We start from the raw sequence: 22,633 nt of genomic DNA on the forward strand, positions 1-22,633 counted from the left end.
CAGCCTGCTATTTTATTATCCCTGGCTCGAGTCCCTTTTAATGTCTCTTCTTCCTTCTGTACTTCCCCTCTAGCCTTTCTTCCTTTGTACCTGGGTAACTTTTCTTACTGGATTTTTTGTCATTGTTTCTAGGGTAACTTCTTCTGGTTATTTCTGCATGAGAATTTAAACACACGGGGCTGTAAGGCACGAGGCTGCTCGCGCCGCAAAAGCTACACTTTGTGGCTGCCCGTTGGCCGCGACGATAATGACCCTGATGAGCATAGCTGCCTAATTGCACCCTTTCCGAGCTCAACTTCCAGCTGCCGAGAGCCTAAAAGAAAAATCCTGGCCCTGGAGCCACCCGTCTGCTCCGATAACCCACGGGAAAGCGGGCGCCCCGGGCCCAGTTCGCGCCGCGGCGCCTACTGGCAAGGCCAGGCCAGGCCAGGCCCGGCCAGGCCCGGCCCGGCCCGGCCCGGCCCGGCCCTATGCGGCCGCCGCCGCCGCCGCCGGGCGGGAGCTCCGCCGGCCCCGCCCCCTTGCCCCGCGGGGGCGGGAGCAGCGAGGCGCCGCGCCGCCATTGGCCGGTTTGAATTGCCGGGCCGTGCCAGGCCCCGCCCCTCCGCGGGCGCCCCGCCTCCCCCCGCCGGGGCGGGCGCCGCCGGCCGGCAGGGGGCGCTGCAGGGCGCCGCGGCCCGCCGAGGGGCTGCTCTCTGCGGCCGGGCGGGAGAGGAAGCGGCGCTGGCGCCGCGGGCGGGCGGGGCGGCGCGGCGGCGGCTGCCATTCCTTTGCTCCGCGGCCGCCTCCGCCCCTTCCTAACCGCGGCGAGAGGAGCTGTGCTGGCAGTAGCGGCGCCCAGCTCGCTGCCCGCCATGGCGATCCGCAAGAAGAGCAACAAGAACCCGCCCGTACTCAGCCATGAGTTCATCGTGCAGAATCACGCGGACATCGTGTCCTGCGTGGCTATGATCTTCCTGCTGGGGCTCATGTTTGAGGTGAGGCGCCCGGGGGCCCCGCGGCATCGCCTGCGCTGTGCGTGTGCCCGATGCGGGCGGGCAGAGGAGCGCTTCGGCCCCTCTGCCCGTGTCTCCGGGCGCACCTGCCCGTTAGCCCACGCCCTCCGCGGGCTGTGAGGCCTCGGCCCCCCCGCGCCCTGGCATGCGGGCGCAGGGCCTGGCCCAGCGCGGGCGTCGGGCCCCTTCTCCGTGGCTTCTCCGCGGTGCCGCGGCCCGGCCGCTCCGGGGACGCCCTCTTCTCCTGTTGTGCCCGGTGGGAGCCCGGCTGCCCCGGGGCGCCGCGAGGAGCGGGCGTCCAGCGCGCTCGCCCCCTCGGAGTTCGCGACGGAAGGCCGCGGCTGGCGGGAGCCGCGGAGCGGAGAATAGCGCTTCCTCCCCCGGCCTCGGCCGCGGCGGGCAGTTCCTGCAGGCGGCGGGGTTACGTGGCAGTCGGAGCGCGGCGGCGGCCGGCGGGGAGGGGGAGGAGTGTGCGGCCGCACTCGGACCTGGGCGAGCGCCGGGGGGAAGGGGGAGGCGAGGCCCTGCCGCGAAAGACGATCCCTGCTCTTTGTGTGCTGCCCAGCTGGCCCGCGGCGGCACTACAAGTCCCGTGAGGCCTTGCAGCGGCGCGGTCCCGGCCTCCCCCCCCGCCCTCGGCGCGGGGAAGGGAAACAAACGGTGACGTGTACACAAAGCCCCCCGCGCGCGCGCACCTGGGAGCGAAGGCGGGGCGGGGAGGGGGTGGCCGCGCGCCGGGGGCGAGGCGCGCGACGGCCCCCTCCCCCCCACCCCGGCCGCCGCCGAGCCGGCGCCTCAGGGAGGCGGCGCGCTGCCTCACGGCGCTCTCCGGTGATAAAAGTCGTTTTTTGTCGTTAGCCCCCCTCGCCCGGTCCTGAGGGAGGCGGCGGCGCGGTGCCGGAGGTGCGTGGGGGGAGTGCGGCTCCGTGGCGGGCCCGGGCCTGGCGCCGCCGTGGCCGGGCGCGCTGCGCGGGCCCGGCGCCCCTCGTGGGCCCCTGGTGTGGTGTGCGCGAGCTGAAGCTCTTCCTACGTGACCCTAAAAGTCGGTGAACTGACAGGAAAAATAAGAAAAAGCTGAGCTTGATTGCTGAAGTAAAACGTTCCTTTTTGGCTCTTTTCAGTTACTTACTGAGGGAACCCAAAAGGTAATTATGGGTGTGTTTTCCGAAATGCCCTTAGTGGTATCTCATCAAAGCCAGACGCTTCTGTTTTTGCTACTCAAGTGTTTCTGGTAGGCTGTCATTACCTGTAGGCATTTCCGTATTTTAGCCATTGGGCTAAAGAGTTGTGGATGTTTTTCAGGGTAATTTTATCCAGGTTTTGGTACTGTTCAGCATTAGAGGGCAGTGGACTTTTTTGTTTTGTTTTAACAATAGTTGAAATATACAGAGAGAAAATAACAAGCAGGCCAGACTAAGAAAGCTGTTGTGCTTGTGTTTTATTATCAAAAATCACCAAGACAGCCCTTATAAGGTGGTTTTCTGGGAAATGAGACCTCATGAGCTTAAGCTTTTACATTTTATTTACTTGTGTCTTACAATGCATACTAATTGTGGTAATATTGAAGTTTTGGGAGGGGTTCTACCCATGCATGAAATCTATTCTGGTAGAAGGGGCATATTTTTGGTGGTACATATATGCTCTGGCTGAACAGATTGTTGTGATTTTTGAAACGTTTTGATATAGGACTAGGAAATTACCCACTGTGCTTAACGTTGGCATGGTATTTATACTGCCTGACTTATGGACTGAATTAGGACCCTGTGCATAGTTTACAGAGCCTTCAAATGGCAATTTGGAATCAACTAAGTGCTTTGGCTTGTCTTCTGAAGGCTCCCTTGACCGTATAGGAAGCCCTAGGCAGCTTAAGTAATTCAGGCAAACTAGTTGGATTCTGTGAAGTTATATGGAATGAACACTGTATATTCAGAGAAATCCGAGATGGAGAAATCTGGGGCTTGTTTACAAAGCACTAAGAAAAAAAAAGAAGTAAAACCTCATTTCTTGTAGATGATAGCAAATGCAGGTAGTAACCTAGAAATTACCTTCAGATATCCAAATTATTCTTTCAAGATTCCTAAGGATATTTCTTGTCAATTCTATAAATACAGCAAGGATGCTAGTTTTATATAGCAATGAGAAACAGGTCAGATCATAAATATTGGAGATCTTGGGGGTTTTTTATCTTCTCTGATAAGACATGTTGATTTGTGATATTCATTAGGATTCCCCAAAGCTGTTTTAAACTTGAAAATTAATTGATACTTACTGACAGATAGGAACTTGTGCTGCTGCTTATTTATTGGGGGTTTTATAGTATCAATTATAAGTAATTTTAAATGAAGTTTATTCTGAGACCCTGCTGTGTCCGTCATGGTCCAAGTATTACAGGCTATTGTTCGTGCTGTTAATAGATTAGTAGTGTGCATTGGAGAAAGAATTGCAGTGAATTGCATAGAATTGCATATCATTTTAATGTTGTGGTAAAGACTGTCCGTAAATAGAATTTTTGATGATATTTTGTTCAGGAGAATGTAGGTCTGTAAACAAACCTATAGAGATTGTGCAGTCTGTTCTACCTTTAGAAGGTCAGATGAGTGATGTGATAATGGGAGTTGTTTGTTAGGGGGGGAAGGCAGGCTGGGGAAGGGTACTAAGACCAAGGGCAAATGTTTTCAGTTTAATATAGTTTATTTCAGTGAAATAACACTGTTGTTTCTTTTTCAGATTACAGCAAAAGCAGCTGTCATTTTTGTTACACTTCAGTATAATGTTACCATTCCTGCCACAGGTATGTGTCTTGCAGGAGTTTAGTCATGCAGTTTAGCTGTATTTTCTAAATGGAGGGTCAGATGAATTACTTCGTTTGAATAGATATTAAGTAGTTTTCAAGGATTTCACTTTAAACTATTTCCAGTAAAACTCTGTTTTAACAAAATCAGTTTAGTGAAAATGTTTCTATTCTGTTGGATTCATCATTAGAACTAAAACCCTATCTGACTGCTATATAAGTTCATGTTAATTCTTATTTTGGTTTTGCAAGTGACCATATTTACTAGTCAAAGGGGTGAATGTGTGCGATAATTTAACATAATTTTATAGTCCCATTTCAATGCACTTGGACAAGCTGCCAAAGTGCAATTAAGTTTTCATTTTTATAGTACATCTTTCCAGAAACAAGTTTAGTTTGTGATGTGATGGAGAAGATTACAGTAAGCTTTGTCCAGTGACCTAGCTCATGGTGCTGGTTTAATTTGACTTCAGTTTGTTGTCAGCAGAACAGGTATCTTCTGTCTGAAAGATTTCAGTTTGAGAAACAAACTTATTAGTGATTAAACTGTGTCAGCACCTGACAGTTAAATCTGTTTTTTTCTTTTAGAAGAACAATCTGCAGAAACAATCTCTCTCTATCATTATGGCATCAAGGATTTGGCTACAATTTTCTTTTACATGCTTGTAGCAATAATCATACATGCTATTATTCAGGAGTATGTGCTGGATGTAAGTACAAAATATTAATTTCATTACAATAATTGTCAGGTTTTAATTAGATTTTATGACTGTTAGAAGTAAACTTGCATTAAAACTTTTAGCTGTTAAAACATACATTGACGCTTTTAACTGTATTAGAACTTTTAACTGTTAAATGCTAAAGCATATAAATAACATTGGATTTTCATTTTAGAAAATTAACAGGAAAATGCACTTTTCAAAAACAAAGCATAGCAAGTTCAATGAATCTGGGCAACTTAGCGCATTCTACCTTTTCTCCTGTGTTTGGGGCACAAGTATTCTTGTCTCTGTAAGTATACTCTCTCTTGTGTTTATAGTATAATATTTTAAAAGTTACATTTATTTATGATAATGACTTACTTGTTTTTCAGCTCTCTTTTAGTATTAGATTAGAGACAAGATGCAAAATTCTGTTTAATTCTTCATCATAACTGAGTATAAAACCTGAGCTGTCACTGTTGTTTAGCTTGATTTAATTGGGTTTCCCATTCAAACAAATTATTAATAAAGTTAAACATGACTTTATTATCATATGTCTATTATGGTACTTCATTCTCTGTAGTTGTTCTGTGTTGGTTTATTATCATAAAAAGTTAAAAAAAAAAAAAATCATGCACAGAGTTTGGTAGCCTAGGGAATGGGTGCATGGGCAGGTTGCTATAGGTTAAGGTGACTGAACTTTCAGGTTACATACTCTTCTCTAGTGGCTGTATGTGTATGAGCTTACCCCATGGTGTAAATGCAAGGAGACTTTCTGCTCTCAGTGGGAAAGGGGTAAGCCATCTCATGTCCCCACATGCATAGATACTTGTTGAGGGGGGGTACCTGATTCGCTGTAAGCTAATAACTTTTTTTTTTCCCTTGTAGTAACTTGCTATTTAACTCAGACTTCATTTTCTACTGATGATGGAAGTTTGAGTTTCAAAAAAGGGAAGAATGTGAATTTTTCTGCATCATAATGACTTTTTTTTCTGAAAAACTTTCTTCCTCTTAGTTTTACTCTAAGCTTATTGACAGTTTACAAGGGAAAACTTGCAGCTGTAGTGATGCTGAAATAACCTCCATCTCATAAGGACACTCTTTTCTTGAATGAGCATGTGTTTTGTTTGGGTCTTTTTTTAAGCCAATTCATCTGTTCTTTTGTAAATGGAATAGACCTTGGTCTGCAGCTTTTACTTGTGTGTTTGCGTGCGTGTGTGTGTGTATATATACTTTCATTATTTATGACTAGGAAATAGGAACATTGTGTGTTTGGGGTTTTTTTTTGACTTTTGGTTTTTGTTTTGCTTTTTCAGGAGAACTATATATCAGATCCTACCTCTCTGTGGAGGGACTACCCACACACTCTGGTTCCGTAAGGCCCCTTCTTTAAAGGATTGGTGGGGGTGGGGAGGTGTCAGACATTTTAAACATAGGGTTTATCATGTGCAATCTGCATAGACTAAGTAGTCTGTGAAACTAGTCACTGGTATATTTTTGTTTGTATTGATGGAGATTGATTATCTATCAATTTGTAGCTTACAAAGTCTGCTTTCTTTAGGCCGTTATTTAAAGATGAGGTTTTTACAAGTTTTATTTATTTCTCTTAATTACTTTATTTTTTGGAAATCTTACTTTTGAGAATAGTGTTGGCTGGCAGTAAAGATCTGTATTATTCCTTCCTTAGAGATAGTGATTAAATATGTTTACTGGAAAGCTTCTGAAACATGTTGAATTCATTTATAAAAGGTAGTATTTTTCAATTCTTGCTTTATTGTACAGGTTTCAAATGAAGTTTTTCTACATCTCACAGTTGGCATACTGGTTTCATGCTTTTCCAGAACTGTACTTCCAGAAAACCAAAAAAGTAAGTTCAAAATGTAAACTGAAAACTCTAAAGAATTCAACTCTAGCAGCAAAAAGAGTTCATTTCTTTTGGACTTTCAGAGTAATATGTGACCTTAGATTTCCTATCCTGTTCTTATTCATGTACTTACATTGTCCTTGAAGGATTTTTGAGTGCTCATATTTCCGTGGAGAAGAATGGCTTTTTTCTGTTCAGTTAAATCATTACTTCTAATTGCAGTAAAATGCCTACATATCTATTGTGTAAATAAAACTTACTAGCATTTCTCATTTACTATAAGAGAGTTTGGATTTTCCTTTGAACAACTGAATGTGAGGTTTAGTTTAAACTTTTTTTTCTTGTAATTAAGAGTCTGAATAATCTCATTGAAGTACAGTACTGTTTCATGGATGATGCATGGGTGATGCAGAATATAGGCAGTGAATAATTTTCTACCTCCAAGGAATATTACTCTTCAGAATTTGTTGTAAAGACAGTTATCCTCATCAGAAGTTCTGGTTAATTGTGTATTGAGTTTTTTTGGTTTTTTTTCCTTTCATGCTGAGTTTTCAACAGCACATTCATCCTAAAGAGATTTTCCTGTTGGCGTTCTCAATGTTATTGTTAATGTTGAGTTTGCTCTAGACTTTTGTAGCAAATCTTTAGCCTTCCTTGACTGACCTAAACTGTATTTTTGCATGTTCTTTTCTCAGGTTCATTTTGCATATCAAATTTCCTTTTTAAACTCTTCTCTTGTTACTCTGTGACTAGATTGAGTCTCTGCTGTCAGAGTTCTGCTTTAATCAAGAAAGTATAAGTGTTATGTAGTCGTAGGTCCTTGTTGTTCAAGAGCCTATAGCAGGCTTGAGAGAATAATACTGAGATGCTTTGTTTTCATGCTGATCAGAATCAGCTTAAACACTACCGTTTTGCAGGCATCCTGAATCTAAAAACACAGCTCAGCTGATGCTCCCAGATTCTGCTAGTGACATCACTGGAATTTGACTTGATATCCAAGTGTTTTTTCTTCAGCATAACTTTAAGAAAGATGTCACAAGTGGTAGAAATGCTCTATACTGAGTAGTAGTGTTTTACTGGGCCTCTACTTGGAGCTTTGGCCTATACCTTATAGAAAAAGTTTTGAGAGAATAATAGTTCATTTATTTTAGCAAGTTTATAGTTAATATTTATTTATCACAATTTAATCTCTCTCACCTTGGCTCCACTACCTTATTCCTCATTTTCATAAACTGCCTTCTTTCGCTCGGGTCTATTTGTCCGTATTGCTGACATAGACAACAAGGAAAAATGTTCTTATCTCAGCTTTCTGTATAGTAGCATGTGCCTCCACCTGAGTTACCCCAATAGGTCTTCAGTCTCTAAAAGTTACTCTAAGCAGGGATGCAAGGGCTATTTAAATGTTACCTCAGTTTTGAAGATAAAATGCAAAAAGCTTGTCCTAGTAGTAGTTAGAAAAACTGAGGATCTGAACTGACTACTCTGTAATTTGTCTAATAGAGCTTGTTTCTTATTTTCTTTCAGAGCATTTAGAGTAGGTCATTCTCTGTCCGTTTTCTGTGCATGTGTGTTGCTAGGTGTTTTGGCAAGTGTTTGATTCTGTACTTCTGTTGGCTTTGAGATAGTATTGTATAACTTAGCATATATCTTACAAGGTGAACTTCTTAAACTTTATTATTATTATTTCATATAGCCAAGATAAGTCTGAAGCCCCGTATCTGAAGTTTAGGGAATCTTTCCAGAAAGTCGGAGCTTCTTGAGCGCTTTTGAATATGCCCTATATACCATTTCAAGACCACGGTTATTATTGTGGTCTTGTGTACTTTGGTGATTGTTCTGTTCACAAGTGGAATCTTCTGCTTTCAGAGCACATTGTATCCATGGTCTAGTTCATGTCTCTTCACTATTTAGTTTCTATGAAGCGCAATCAAATGTGGCTGGCTAAAACCTTCCTTGAAGTGTGACCATGTAGTCTGACATCTCTGCTTAATAACATTGTTCTTTATATTTGCCAGTAACAGTGTGCCGGCATCTTGGATGACCTTGTATTTTTAAAATAGATGTCAGCACTTGCAAATCTTTTCATGTTGGTTCATAGATTCTGTTCTGTTATTTCTCTAGCAATTTGACAGAATCTGATGTGCAACAGACTTGTAGAACTGTAGATTAATTGAAGATACAGTAATACATACTAATCAAGTATTGTAAAAGCTAGTACAAATTCCCAGAAGTCATATCTGAGAAAGACATCAAAATGATGCTTTTTAAAAGGGCATAACTCTATCTTAGGCATACACTATTCTGAGGAAATACAATAAATGTTATTGTCAAATAAGCAATAAGCATCGTGTGGAATTACAAGATTTGGGTTAAGTGATGACCTGTATTATGGCAGCTGAGTAGGCAAAAAGAGTTTCCAAGACTAGGAGATACGAAACATTGTATGTAATGTTTAATTAATTTTTTCCTCTTTAATAGGAGGATATCTTTCGTCAAATTGTCTACATTGGACTTTATCTCTTTCATATTGCTGGAGCCTATCTTCTAAAGTAAGTCAGCTCTAAACTTTTTTTGGCTTTGCTCTTAACCATCTTAACAAAATGTTTGAATGTTTGTTTGGTTTGTTTTGATAGTCTGACCCATCTTGGACTTGTTCTTCTGGTATTGCATTACTTTGTTGAATTTCTTTTCCACATATCCCGACTTTTCTACTTCAGTGATGAAAGATATCAGAAAGGGTAAGTAGCTATTATCTTTTAATTCCTGTAATTTCTGTTATGTCTCACAAGGCTTGTGTATTTAATAACTAGAAGCCAAAATTAAAAACAAGTTCACACAGTGTTTGCTTAGAAGCCAGAGCTCTCCAAACTAATCTTAGTATTTATATCTATAAAACATTGACTTTTTTAACCTTATTCAGCTATTCAAGTAAATATTTATAGTTATAAGAAATGAAATAAAATTTTGCACTTCTTATTAATACAGTAAAAAACATTTTGAGATGTAGCTCTCAGTATAGAGGAAGGAACAACATAGATTGCTCTTGCAGTCAATTTTGTAGAAACTAAAAACATGCTTGTGTTCGAGTTCAGCTGAAATTTGTTTTTAGGACATACTTCTGGCTTGTAGAAAAAGATTGTGAGGCAAGGGTTTTCTTGCTCTTTGCCTTCTATGAATACTAGAAATACAAGATTACTGTAGGATGGGTGCAAAATAATGAATTTGGTTAAGTTCTTAAATCTCAAATGCTTTCTTGAATTCACACAGTAAAAAGTAAACGTTAAACATTCATATTGTGAATTTGTATTGTGAACTAATCCAGAGAATTGATTTAGTTTGTGGTGTTTTTCTTTGTAGGTTTTCACTGTGGGCAGTTCTCTTTGTTTTGGGAAGACTTCTCACCTTGATTCTTTCTGTCCTCACTTTTGGTTTTGGACTGGCAAGAGCAGAAGATCAGCAGCTGAATTTCAGTACTGGAAACTTTAATATCCTGGCTGTTAGGTACAACAAACTTGGAATGTTTAAGCACAAGCTGTAAACTTGTGTTAAATTTAAATACACAGTAGGAACTGTGCAATATTAATGCTGGTAATACTGAATTGTTAGGAGTTTTCATACAACTCATGGGATCAATAGGTATAGCTTCTGTAAAGAAGTTGCAAGGCACAGTGAAAAGAAATGAAGAATTTACAGTCTACAGTTGAGGAATTTATAATTGATTACTCATTTTTACTGGAAGATTCAGAATTAAAAGGATTGTCCAGTTATAGAGATTCCTTTCAACTGTTTAAGAATTAAGTCAATTGAATTCTAGATGTAAGTGCAACTCCACAAAGAAACCTTAAAAATTTCAGTGAATCTGTATAGGTCGGCATTATGTCCAGAGCATCTTTGATGCTGGCTGATAGTTCTCACCTCTTTCCCTGCCTTTATTACAGCTCCTATTGCTGTCATATGGTGCAGAATGCTCAGCCAGCCACCTGGTCTTTTTATGAATTAAATCCAGAAAATGAAGTTGTAGAAACATTCCCAATGTCAGCATTATCTTCTAGATACTCATAACTGCCAGACTTTCTTTTACCCTATTTCCAGCTGTAACCACCTGGTACCTTGAGAGTAACTCTGAGAAGGAGAAAGCAAGAAATAAATCTATTGCTTCTCAGTTTTGATGGAAGTGCAAAGTCTTTACTGTCACTGCATCTCTATTTTTGTTTGGGTGTGCTAAGCCCAATTGCTGTATGTGAGCTAACTCTTGCATCTCTGAAAAATGAGAAAATGGATGTCACTAGTGAGAGGCAAAAAAATCGGTTTTTCTTAACTTTACAGATTCATGTCATCTTGAAGGAATCACTTAAATGCGTTTGAGGAACCTGAGTTAAAAAGCAGTTTCTGAAATACGAAAAGTTGTGTGAGGCAAGATGGTTCTTTTCTTTCCTGTTTGGATAACTAGATAAACTTGCTGCTAAACCTTTAACTGTGTTTTCTTTCTAGAATCAGTGTGCTGGCCTCCATCTGTATGGCTCAAGCGTTTATGATGTGGAAGTTCATTAATTTCCAGCTTCGCAGGTGGAGAGAACATTCTTCTCAGCCTCAGTCAGTGAAAAAGAAGTTTGTAACAGCTAAAGGAAAGACCTCCAGAAAAGAAAGAGGTTTGTATTTACATATTTACAGGTTTCCTGTTGCCTTGACTTCTCAAAAAGAACTTAAGGTAAAGGAAAGCCTTTTTTTGATATAATTGCTTAAAAAAAAAAGAATTATGTTTCAGTCTCGAGAGACTCAATTACAGAACCCCCCCCCTTTTTTTTTAAACGAAAAGGTTTTACAAAAAAGACAGTTTACATATAAATTAATTGTTTGGCTTTCTCTTCTAATTGACTGAAGGAATTACTGTTTCTAGGGTTAATATGACATGAGACTTAGGTCTAATTTTATTACTTGAGCAAAATATATCATGATTTGTTCAGTTATAAAAAGGGAACAGACACATTTTTAGTTCAAATTTCATAATCAATTACCTCAATTTTTCTTATGATGAATTTCAAGTATGTTTCTTCAGTGCCACTAGACTTTGGGTCTTCAGGGTGAGGGGAAGGTTGGATGATCCAGCAAATCAGAAAGCTTATATTGGACTGTCTTTACTAAAAATAGTTTTGATGCTTCTTTTAAGGGGAATTAATAACTACTCACTACTGTCAACCTACACAAAAGTTTTTGGAAATGAATTAATGGCTCCAGGTTTGGTCTTTTGATAATGTTAAACCTTTTTTATGGAAGGCACATAAAAGATGAACAGAATACTTTTTCCTCTAAGGAAAACAATGTGCTACATTAAAAAAAATTAAATATTTCTATTGTACCAACAGTTAAACTTCCATGTAGTTGTTACTAGCTTGAATAATTTCCAACTGAGTGATTTCTGCTTGAGTCATTTCAAAGCTTATTACAACATGATCCTGTGCTACTAATCACTTATCACCAGCCTGTTTCAGTTTCTGATATGCTGACCTTGAGTGTGTAGAGAAAACAAAGATAAGGTTTGCACTGAGAACTGAGATTTATAATCACAGATAACTGATTTATTTTCAAGTTTTTTCTTTCTTAAAATCATGTATTTTAGAGTCTTTCTCTAGATTCCCTTTTGGCTGTTCTTAACTAACCGCAACTTGGGTTTTTTTTTTTTCCCCTTCCCCTAAAGCTAACATGCAAGGGGGGAGGTGTCAGTCTGGTTTTTAGAAGTTAAGAACACTAAAAAATTCAGTTGGACTTTTGTTTTTAATTGAGTGAAGTTATTTTCCTCTGTAAGTGTCTTACTGAATCAGAGCTTCATATTCATTATATCTTGCTACATTTTTGTGGAATTAAATCTTCAAATATTCTTAAAACAAAAACTTATCACATTTAAATCAATGAGTCAAAAGTGTAGTAGCTTTTAAATCCCTTAAACTATTTAATTCATGTAATTTGGTGAATTTGCTGTTCTTTGCCTAACTTAAATGGAATGATAAAAGCACTTAATTTGAATTGTGGATTAATTCACAAAATAATTGAGATAGGTCTGTCTCTGGGGAGTCTTCCACCTAATATTTTAAATGCAAGGAGAAAAGCACTTTTAAAATTGCAAAGATAAGTGTCATCTCAGATTTTTCTGCTGTGCAGATAGTCTGGTGCTGTTTGAACACTTGTACAGGATGCAGCAAGCCCAAGTTTCTGAAAGAGTAATACATGTAATTAAACTGTGTTAAAATAGTCCTTATCTTTTGTGTCTGGCTGGATTTTGGGTACCAGAGTCCAGTAAAATGTGTTACTTATCCACTGTGCTGAAGACAAGAAATGACATGGTAGGAAAAATCTTCATGGTGCAGTAGCTTTGGTACCTGGACACATGCTGGTTCTTGTTTGTTATTTTGTTTTGGTTTTACTTGTTTTGACTTAACTGAAATCTTACTGTCTTAAACTGTTAACTGGCTTGGGTCTTGCTCATTGATAGTAAGCTGCTTAAATTGAGAACAACCCAACCTTTTGAGAAGGATCCAAGGATCACCTTACATAGGCTTCCAATGATGGTGTGTCATTTGCAACCAAATACATTTGGACAGAGTCTGAATGTTCTTATAGGAGTAACTGGGCCTATCTGCTACTTTTATTACTTATTTTGTTGCTTATTTGCATAAATGGTAGTGTTTGTGTGTAGTGGTGGAGAGAGGATGATAAGCAGTTGTTTTGTGGATTGGCCATTCTCTACTGGTAATCTGCAGTACATCTTGAAAACATCAGTTGGAAAACAATCATCACATCAATTTAACCAGTTACTTGTGCAAAAGAATATAACTGTTGCTTGAAATGAGAATGATATTTTTAAGTCTTTTGAGCAAAGATTTAAGCAGGAAGCATTAGAGCTGGCTGTGGATGTCAGTCTTCAGATTTGGGATACCTTAGTTCATAGTGGTATTGTGTTGCTCCCTTTTTCTGTACGTTGCATGCATTGTAAACGCCTAGATTGTGGGTCATTTTTTGTTCTAGGGCAGACTTCTGCTATTGAATAGTCTCTGTGGCACTTGTGCAGATTAAAGCTCTTGAGACCTTTAAGGTGCCCTAAAAGTGGGTATAGAAATGGAGAGGTGCAGCTGGTAAGAAGTTCTTGCTTTGTATTCTTAGTTGGGTGCCCAGTTTTGTGCTTGAACTCTTTCCCATGTTTGGGATTTGGGATGCTCCTCCCAACTCTTACTACTATTTTACTTCGTCCGTCTTATCTATGTAAATACTTTCCCCAGAACATAAAGTGGAAGACTAACATATGTTAAAAGTGTGTGTGCTTACATGTATATAAAAAAAAGCTGTCATAACTATATGAAAAGTTTGTAAAGGTAAGTGAAGGAGTGCAATTTTAGCAAAAATTAAAGTGAGAAATATGTGGGCAAAACAATAAAGAACTATACTGGGGAGTTATGTGTATGCTATGTGACTCCAAAATTTCAAATGACTGTCCTATCTGTAGGTTGAATATCTTACTTTCAAGAGAATATCTGTCTAAAATATTACAGCTGATCTTGTTTTTCAGTCTAGGTCTGGCCATGTCAGGAAACTGGACAGTTTGCTGTCATGGAAAGTGTCTTGTCATGTCATTTTAGTTATCTTAGTAAACTTAAAACCTTGCACTCTTTAAAAATGTCTTCATTATACTATTGCATTATAAAGATAATGATGGGATTTAACAAAGAAGATATATCAGAAAAGAAGTTAAAAGACTATTTGCTTAGGACCTAATTAAAAGTAATAAAATACAAAGCATCTCAATCTCTTTGAAAAATGCATTTTCTTTTTCTTTTTCTTTTTTTCCTAGAAAATGGAATAAATGGAACAGTGACCTCAAATGGAGCAGACTCGCCTCGTAGCAGGAAGGAAAAGTCCTCGTAAAACTGGGTTTTATTAAGTTAATTGACTAATGTCCCCAAAGAATCTGCTTTTTACATGGAAGGCCCTTCAGCACTAGAGATGTTACAGATTAAAGAAAATACAATTCATATTTTTTGATTATTGCTATTGTTTTGTGAAACTTTTTTTAAAAGCCATTTTGACTAAGGAAGGGTTTATCTGTCTTCAAATACTTGGGGAGGGGGGTGCAACACTTTTTAAATAACATTGACACTTTTTTAAACATTTATTGTGATGAAATAACTTCACTTAATGAGGATCACTGATGCAATGTATTATTTCCTTTCAGTTTTTGTAATCTTGGTGATATATACCGTTCTACCAACATCACTTTTTCCAAGAAGTATTGCAAAATTGAAGTAAAAACTTAGTATAGATATCATAGCTTTTCAGTATATTACCTTGATTCAAATTTACAGTTCAAATTGGATTTCTAAGACCACACAAAAAACCTCTTTATTTTGTAGTTGTTAGCTACAATATCTGTTCTAAGAATTGCCCCATATCATTAAACAAAACTGAACTGATTGGAAATGTTGCGGAGTCTTATTGTCTATGTTGGTTAGAAATCTCTTATAAGGAATAAAAACCTTTCTGAGATACAGCTTTAGCACTTGAAAATTAGAAGGGAGAGTGTATGTCATAGAGTTGATTCGAGTAGCACTATTAACTCCTGTCTGTGCTTTTACACTGTACATATCTCAGAATTAGTGTGCATTGGACCTTCTTTGAAAACTTGTTTGTCTGATTTTAGAGGGTGGAGGTTCTTGCTGTGTGTTGTTGTGTTTGTTTTAGGAGGCATGTAATGCTTCCATGAAGAGGGAATTTGTTAGATAAATGGATCGAGTTATGACAAACATTCCTTTATTCTATCTACTTTGCTTTGTTTCACCTCTGTTAGGAAATAGTTTGATTCCTTCTATATATATTTTTATGAAAAAATATTTAAAAGCTACAACTTCTTAAAATTGATTTATTGTGCCCTTTGCTACAACTGGAAAAATCTTAATTTAAAATTTTTTTCCATATCTATCTTTCATAGTTGTATTAAATGTGAAGCTTTGTCCAGTTAATTTTCCAGTTTAATATGCAGTTAATGTTTTCATCTGTATCCTTTTGTAATGGCTATAATTCATCCCGTTTCACTTAGGAATGAGTTAAGAACTGAATTCACTCTTCAGAAGAAGTTGCTAAATCAGGCTTTCAAGTTAACACAAATGTTGGACTGCTTATTGAGTAAGTAGGAGTGATTATAGCAACCAAGTTGATAAAATAGTTCTAGTTATAAACTGTAAGTAAAGTTGAGTTGATGCCCAACAAAATAATAATTCTTCATTCTGTATCTTTTACAGTTTGGTTACTTGCTATACAGAATAAACATTTCTAGTACAAAACCTTGACTACACATAACTATCCATTCTTCAATCACTTTAGTACTATTTACAGTTATTACAGCGTACTTTATATGTTTCAACTAATTTAAGTCACAGTTCGTGGGTAATTGCTTCACAGCTCCTGAAGTTGTTATAGGCTCAGACTTGTTTGACCTAAGAACTCTGTGGGGGCAGCATGCCATGAAATATGCCCAGTCTGCTTCAGTGGAAGTAGCTGTATTATGTATTGGTTTGAAGAAGTAAAAATTAAGTGGTGTAACTGTGAATCTATCAGATTGGACCATGAACCTGGAAAATTGGAGCTCACAAATTTTGAGGGAATTGTATACATTAAATACTCACTGCACAAAACCACGTTTCATGTCTGATGTTTCTAACAAAGACCTTCACTGAATCTGTGTGCCTTGCTTTCAAGTTGTACCTTAAGCCAGAAGGGCAGATTTTTACAGTTTCTAGCCTGGTACTTGGATGCTAAAGCAGTTTGTCTGCAGTTTCTGGTTGTCTTGGTGCTGCCCAAATCTTAAAGGCTGAGGGAACAAATTATGAAGGGAGCTTTTAAGGTACTTCTTGAGCTCTTTGAGACTTATTGGAGTCTGAGGGTTATAATAGTTGTTTCCCTGAGGCAAACTGTTTCTTGTAAACTTCATTCTTTGGCACTGTAGTCTTGAAATGTAAAGTTCAGGTTCACTTCCAAAAACTTCAAAAGAGTATATTCTTGCCTGCTAATATTGACATTGCTTTTTGTCTCCTTTTCGCCTTATGGACATTTTTGGCCTTTGGACTTTTCAAAAAGCGCTTTTGTTTTCGCAATGGCTTAATCTTCATCTTTGCCTTATAGGAGTTGCCGCTCTCTGCCTGGTATTAGACAAGGATTCCAGTTGTCCTAGAATTTGAAAAGAGTATTGAAAACCAGTGTCTGTTGTCTCCTGTATCATAACTAAATATATATATTTATAGTTTTGGATGAGTCATTCTTACTTCCTGCAACAGCAATAATTTTTTTATTTTTCTCCTTGGGGCAGAACCTCCCCATGAATTGACAAGATTTTGAGACTCATATTTCAAGTTTGCTATTATCTGTTTTTACACTAGATTATTCTTTCTTTGCCTGGATAACTTTTTTGAGTTCCTTCAAATTCTGATTTTTCAGACCTTACTACATTTTTGGCTCTTCATTTGTAATCTAGGATTCAGTAAGCTGCAAGAAGACTAGTTGTCCAATCACGTTTCCAGAATTTTGGAATGAGGAATATTAGAAATGGAAATGACTAAAGAGCTCACTGCATTCCTATGCCTAATAAAAATAATTCTTGCTTAGCTGTAGTAATTTATCCTGGTCCATTGCCAGGTCTCACAAAGAGAAGGGTTTTTTTCCTGTGTGCACGGATTTGAATTGAGTGGTTCATACAGACTGTGGCTGGGTTTTTATTTTGTTTTGTTAAAGCCCTGCTGTCTTGTCTGAACTCTTTCAAGACCTGCAGCAGATGATTTCAAGCCTTTTTTCCCCCCTAAGTGTATGTTTGGTTTATGTGCCAGACTGTATTATCATAAACCAATTCTTTATTTTTACTAACCAATATGTAACCTCCAAGTACAAAAACGTAACACAGAGCAGCTAAATTAAATTTTCAGAGTATTTGCTCTTACCTGGACACTTCCTACTCTTAACTAGTTGCAAAGGTTGTTTTTGTTTTCCTATGTGAATTATGCATGAACATGGCACTTTAAAAACACTGCTTTTTGTGTAATCCCATGCCCAAACTTATGATTAATCAAGGCATTTGTCTTGCAGAGAAGACTCAGACTGTTTCAGGCAGAGTTATAATAAGCTTTAAGTAAATGACTTATGTTGAGATATTGTATTTGTCAAATTGGTAGTTCCTGGAAAGCATTTTGATGTTTTTCATAAACACTTCTTTTCTTTGAAAATTTTACTTGTGTTTATGGAATTACCCAGAATTCTAAAAAGCAGTGTAATGGTTTAAGATACAAGTAATTAGACTTCCATAAACAGGGTTGAGATACATCTCCCATCCTTTTGCTTTTTTTGAATATCTAGGTAACTGCTCCTGAAGTGATTTCGTTGGGGACAAAACTTGAAATGGGGCAGGGAAGAGAGCAATTTCATAGTCATGTTCAGCTGAAAGTAATGTAGGTTGCTGCCAAATGTGGGGTTCTGCCCCTTCCCTTGTTCTGGTACTAGCATTTTGGGTTGCGTGGTAAGCTAGATCAGGGAGCTGGTATGGCTGAAAACTGACTTTGTTGTTGTTCGTTGCTTTTCCACTGGATTAAGTCACCTGATACAGTAATCCTGGAAGTACACAAATATTTATATTTAAATCAGAAGAAAAGATCGGGAGAAAACATACATCAGGCTGTAAGGCAACTGCCACTTTCAACTGCACTTTTGTTGTTTGAAAACTACAGTAGAGTACACTGTGTGTGATTTGGAAGACCTCACTGACGGGAGTCCAGTCTTCAAAACAAGAAGGGAGCTGGTCTGTCTGGTAGCCCTGACATGCCAAACTAGGTATTTATGGATTTTTGTCAGGTATTGTGGGGGAAGGGGAAATAATATTCTCTGCTATATTGAGATGTATTTTATCTGTCACAGTTCCTGGGTTTCCAAGAAGTGGAAGATGATAATGGAAATGTACAAATTGAAATTCTGGATATGTAATTTCTCTTGGATCAAAAAACAAGATTACTTTTCTTAATAGCCAGGAAATTACAGCTTCTTTCTACATGGACCTTTGTATATTGCAGTAGGTCTTCCAGAGAGCTTTGCAAGAATACGTTTTATGCCGAGGGGGGGCTGTTCAGTTTTTTTCAGTTTTTCTCTTTTTAAGGAGTTTGTTAGCTGATTCTTAAGTTACACTTATTTTTTTGTTCCATTCGTGACTCTACAGTTTAGGGCTTTTTTGTGTTCTAGAAAACTGAAATTAGCTTAATAGTCACTCTTAAGCTTCTTATGCAGTGTTGGTCATTGCTTTCTTAACTGTTCTCTGCAGAAATTATATATTTTTAAAGGACTTGAACACGAGGTAGAAACAGTCATGATACTTGTACAGACCCGCTGAGAGCCTTCATACAGAGCAAACTCCGTTCTGGTGGACTAGTCTAACTGTAGTAATGGTCACCTTATTGTGGAAGTACTTAGGTTACTTCTTGCGCAGGGTATAAGAATGCCTTACAAAATGTAGGCCTTGGGGGAAAATTTAGGATAGATCCTTTAAAATGAAGAGAATTCTTCAAAAGACTGACATCAGTCTTCATCTCAGTGAGTGGTAGGGATGTGGTTTCCTTTACTGACCATAATTTAAAAAATGAGTGTCCTGTTCATATTTGAATTTCTCACATTGCTAGTAGTGGATTATCTTTAAATTGCTAGTTTCATCTGGTTTGTTGTGTTTTTATGCCATAGATTGTTGTAAGGGATCTATATGGTGAATATCCCATCCTTTCAGTGCTGTCTTTTCCTCTCACTGCTCCCTGAACTAGTCAGTTTTGTATCTAATAAGCCTAGTTCTGTACACATTACAGAATTTGGAGTGCTCTTCAGAACTAAAATAGAAGCAGTGCCTGCCTGAATATTTCTAGATTAGACGTGCAAGAAGTAATAAGCACATCAAAGCAATATACAGGGTGTCATCAGAACCCACTTAGTGAGAAGTGAAACTCTTAATAGTTGTATCATAACATATTTATCCTAACTTCAAGTGTAGCGTTTGAATATAGCACACATTCAGATAGCAAGTGCCTTTCTGTTGGTGAAGCGGAACTACTATTAACATCTGCAACTGCCAGTTCCCCTTGTGTGAATGACGGGTGAGGAGCTCCGAGCTACAGCTGTGCTAAACTTCTTTCTACCTTTTAGAGAAGTTCTTTTTATGTTGACAAGACAAAGATAACAACTCTAATTTCAGGTTTAAGAAATAAAACATGCTCCCTAGTTTTGAATTTAAGACATTTGCTCTTGATCTCTTTCTTTATGCCCTGTCACTTATTTTGGGTTTCTGCAAATACTTTATTCAGCTCAAGGATGGCAAATCTGAGATAAGTGCACCAGAAGTGACATTTCTTTTTTCTTTTTTTAATGTATGTTTGGAAGATTTTGCAGAATCAGAGTGTCTAAGGCATAGTTTTTCAGTATTCATTTTTTTCCTTATTTATTGTCACTAACATTAAAGGTCAGGCATTGTTATGCAGCACAACACAGTTGTCACTTCTTTACTCCTAACACAAGGATGTTATCCAGTCTGATATACCGAAGTGAAATAGATATTAGTAAGTGCTGACTGTTTTAGCAGAAATTGGTATTCCTGAATAGTTTTGTTAGTCTCAAAGTTTTCCATGTTGCAGTTCACTATTTGCCTTTCTCATTTAGGAAACTGGGCACTTATGATCTCTGAATTTTTAGGTTGTACTTCTGTTGTATACAACTTAACAAAGCTATCGGCAAATTATGGGCAAGAACTTGATCTTTGTCTGTGTTGTCTTATGTCAGCTATAAGGTCAAATGTTGAAGAATGTATCTTGTGTTGTAATCAACAGATAATTCCGTCCATGGTGATGGGAATGCTGTAATAGGATGTTAATTTAAAATCTTGAGCTCCAGGCTAGAAGCCAAGCCAAAACTCCTTGTGTTCTCATACAGGTGATTCCTCCTCTTTGTTTCTTAGGTTCATCATTACCTTTGTTTTGTTTACTTAGATTGTATGTTCTTTGTGGCAAGGGTTGTCTTTTGTGTGTGTACAGTACCCAGGCCAGTAAGGCCTGGAGCCCCAGTCTGTGGACGTTGTAATAAGCAGTCACCTTGTTACCATTTTCCTGGATATCATAATAAAGAGTATCTAATTAAAACTGTGCTTGAACAGTCTGTTACAAAAATGGAGGCATGTAAATTGTGTCTGGCCTTGCTTACGGTCAACAGCAACATCAGTTACCAGGGAAATATGGGTCAAGGACAAATATAATGTACTGGCTGTTTGAGAATATTCACTCGAACCAGTGAACACTCAGCCAGGAAATCTTGGTTTCTTGGGCTGAACAGAAATGTGCTGTAGCTCCAATGGGAGCTGGAGCTTAAACAAAACGGGAATCCATGAGTGAGTTCTCGCCTTCTGGCAATCTGAGAAACTGCCTTGATCCTCCACCTTAGGAAGGGGGGCTTCTCTAACGTTTGGGCAGGGTTTTGCATCTTTTGAGGAGTGCTTCCAGGATGGAGAGCAGAACCATGATCATGGTGTGAGGATGCCAAAAGCTACCCTGAGTAGTGGCTGGTGCTGTCTGGGACCTTGCTGTTCAAATTCAGGTGTGTCTGCACTTCAGCTAAGCAGCTTTTAAAGCCCTTGTAGACTTCAGCTTCAGTGATATGGAAGAGTAAAATTTCATTTGGTCCAAACAGCAATGGATGGATCCATTGGTGATCTAGGCAAGATGCTAGGAAACTGGGTATCTATTACTGTCACCTGAGTTAAGAAAAGTTGAGCTGTTTTTACAATCTGTGCCCTGAATGTTGCCTTCTGCTTGGTTTGACTATTATGTGGAAGAGCTGACAACTGATCTAAGGATCTCTGTTTATAAGTACGTACTCAATTCACTTAAAGATGAATCAGTTTTGCTTCTGTATAGCTATTTACTTAATCATACTTAAATTCAGCAATCATAAATTGTAAATCCTCAAATTAATTGAAAGAAAAAGTTTGTTGAAGATTAGGCTTTCATGAAGAACTGTCTGGTTCCCAGATTCACTGTTAGACACAACTGTAGCTTAAAAAGAAATAATGTTACAAAAATTAATGGAAAATACATAGTTTTAAGAACTAGAGCAGCTTCACCAATGGATATAGCTGTCAAGTGACTACCTAGAGGTAGTGAGGCCTGTCCTACCATAGGTAGTGAGCACAGGCAGGCATTGTAACATAAATGGTGTCAAGAAAGGTTGTAACTACTCCTGCCTTATCTTTCCCCTGCTGCTCCTCTGAGTCATCTTACTCTACTGCCACTTTCAGGATGATCTATCAAATACTGATTGGATGTAGAACGTATATGGTCTTATCAACCAAATTATGTGATGAGTTTGGGATGCTGGGGAAAAACATCCACTAGAGGCCACCACAGTCTTTCTCTCAGCTGTATTTAAATTTGTGTGTCCGGTAGCCTGGAGGAGGGGGGGAAAAAAATCCAGAGGCCCACAGTTTTGCTGTATTTTCAGCAAAAACTTAGTTTTTGTGTCCTTTTAAGTAGTAGCTCTGCTGTAACTTAAACACAAGTGGTGAATTAGATCAGACACGTGTCCATGTAGTTTTGAACACTGCTAGTGCCTAGTAACAAGAATATGCTATGTCCTGCAGGTCCAGGAAGGATGTTCTTATCTGGCCAAAATTATTTCATCACTTGTGTTTGAGAGAACAGGAGCTTCAATATTAAAGCTTTATTTTTAACCCAAAACTGCAACATCTTAGATTAAGAGCAATGTTGAGGATGTAAAGAAAGTCTTGGATGAGATCTACTGGTTGTGTTTGGGTTTGCAGGCATGTATGCAGTGCTGTGACAGATGCTGATTTCTTTGCTTAATGCTTGTGAAAAACAGTACAGAAAACCTGTTCTCCAGCAATTATTTGATGCTTTCAAAAAAATTGCTAGAAGATGTTATATGATCATTTCCTGCAGGAACTATATGAGAGTGTTGTCCGCAGTGGTTAAAATAACTTCACGGAAAAAATGTATTAAAACTTGCAGTTTGTAGTTTTGGTCTTCAGTAATAAGTCTTCAATAATAGGTCTTGTTCCTTTAACGTGTGCCCCTTTTTGCATAGCAGAAACAGTTTTGGGATGATGTTGGAAAACAGTATGCATTGCATTCATTGTTTTTGGGGTCTTCTGGATAATTTTGCTCTAGTCTGCTCAGAAAAAAAGCAGTGCACTGGCCTTACCTGTTCTGGGCCCTATTAG

At 38.9% G+C, this 22,633-nt stretch overlaps 1 protein-coding gene across 2 annotated transcripts; it reads left to right on the forward strand.

The window, feature by feature from the left end:
* The first annotated feature begins 708 nt into the window (after positions 1 to 708).
* Positions 709 to 14,817, forward strand: TRAM1 (translocation associated membrane protein 1). Of its 2 annotated transcripts, none has more exons than XM_026056266.1 (11): positions 709 to 977; positions 3,723 to 3,786; positions 4,375 to 4,496; positions 4,681 to 4,797; positions 5,804 to 5,862; positions 6,270 to 6,354; positions 8,830 to 8,900; positions 8,985 to 9,089; positions 9,709 to 9,852; positions 10,843 to 11,000; positions 14,192 to 14,817. In XM_026056266.1, the coding sequence occupies exons 1-11, from the start codon at positions 855 to 857 to the stop codon at positions 14,263 to 14,265; spliced, it is 1,122 nt and encodes a 373-aa protein (XP_025912051.1). In that variant the 5' UTR covers positions 709 to 854; the 3' UTR covers positions 14,266 to 14,817. The 2 variants fall into 2 exon arrangements, with proteins under 2 accessions (XP_025912051.1, XP_025912052.1); XM_026056267.1 differs by lacking the exon at positions 709 to 977 and adding an exon at positions 1,965 to 2,140.
* The last annotated feature ends 7,816 nt before the right edge of the window (positions 14,818 to 22,633 follow it).

This window comes from Apteryx rowi, unplaced genomic scaffold, assembly GCF_003343035.1.
Source record: "Apteryx rowi isolate R43461 unplaced genomic scaffold, aptRow1 scaffold_130, whole genome shotgun sequence".
Taxonomy (NCBI): domain Eukaryota; kingdom Metazoa; phylum Chordata; class Aves; order Apterygiformes; family Apterygidae; genus Apteryx; species Apteryx rowi.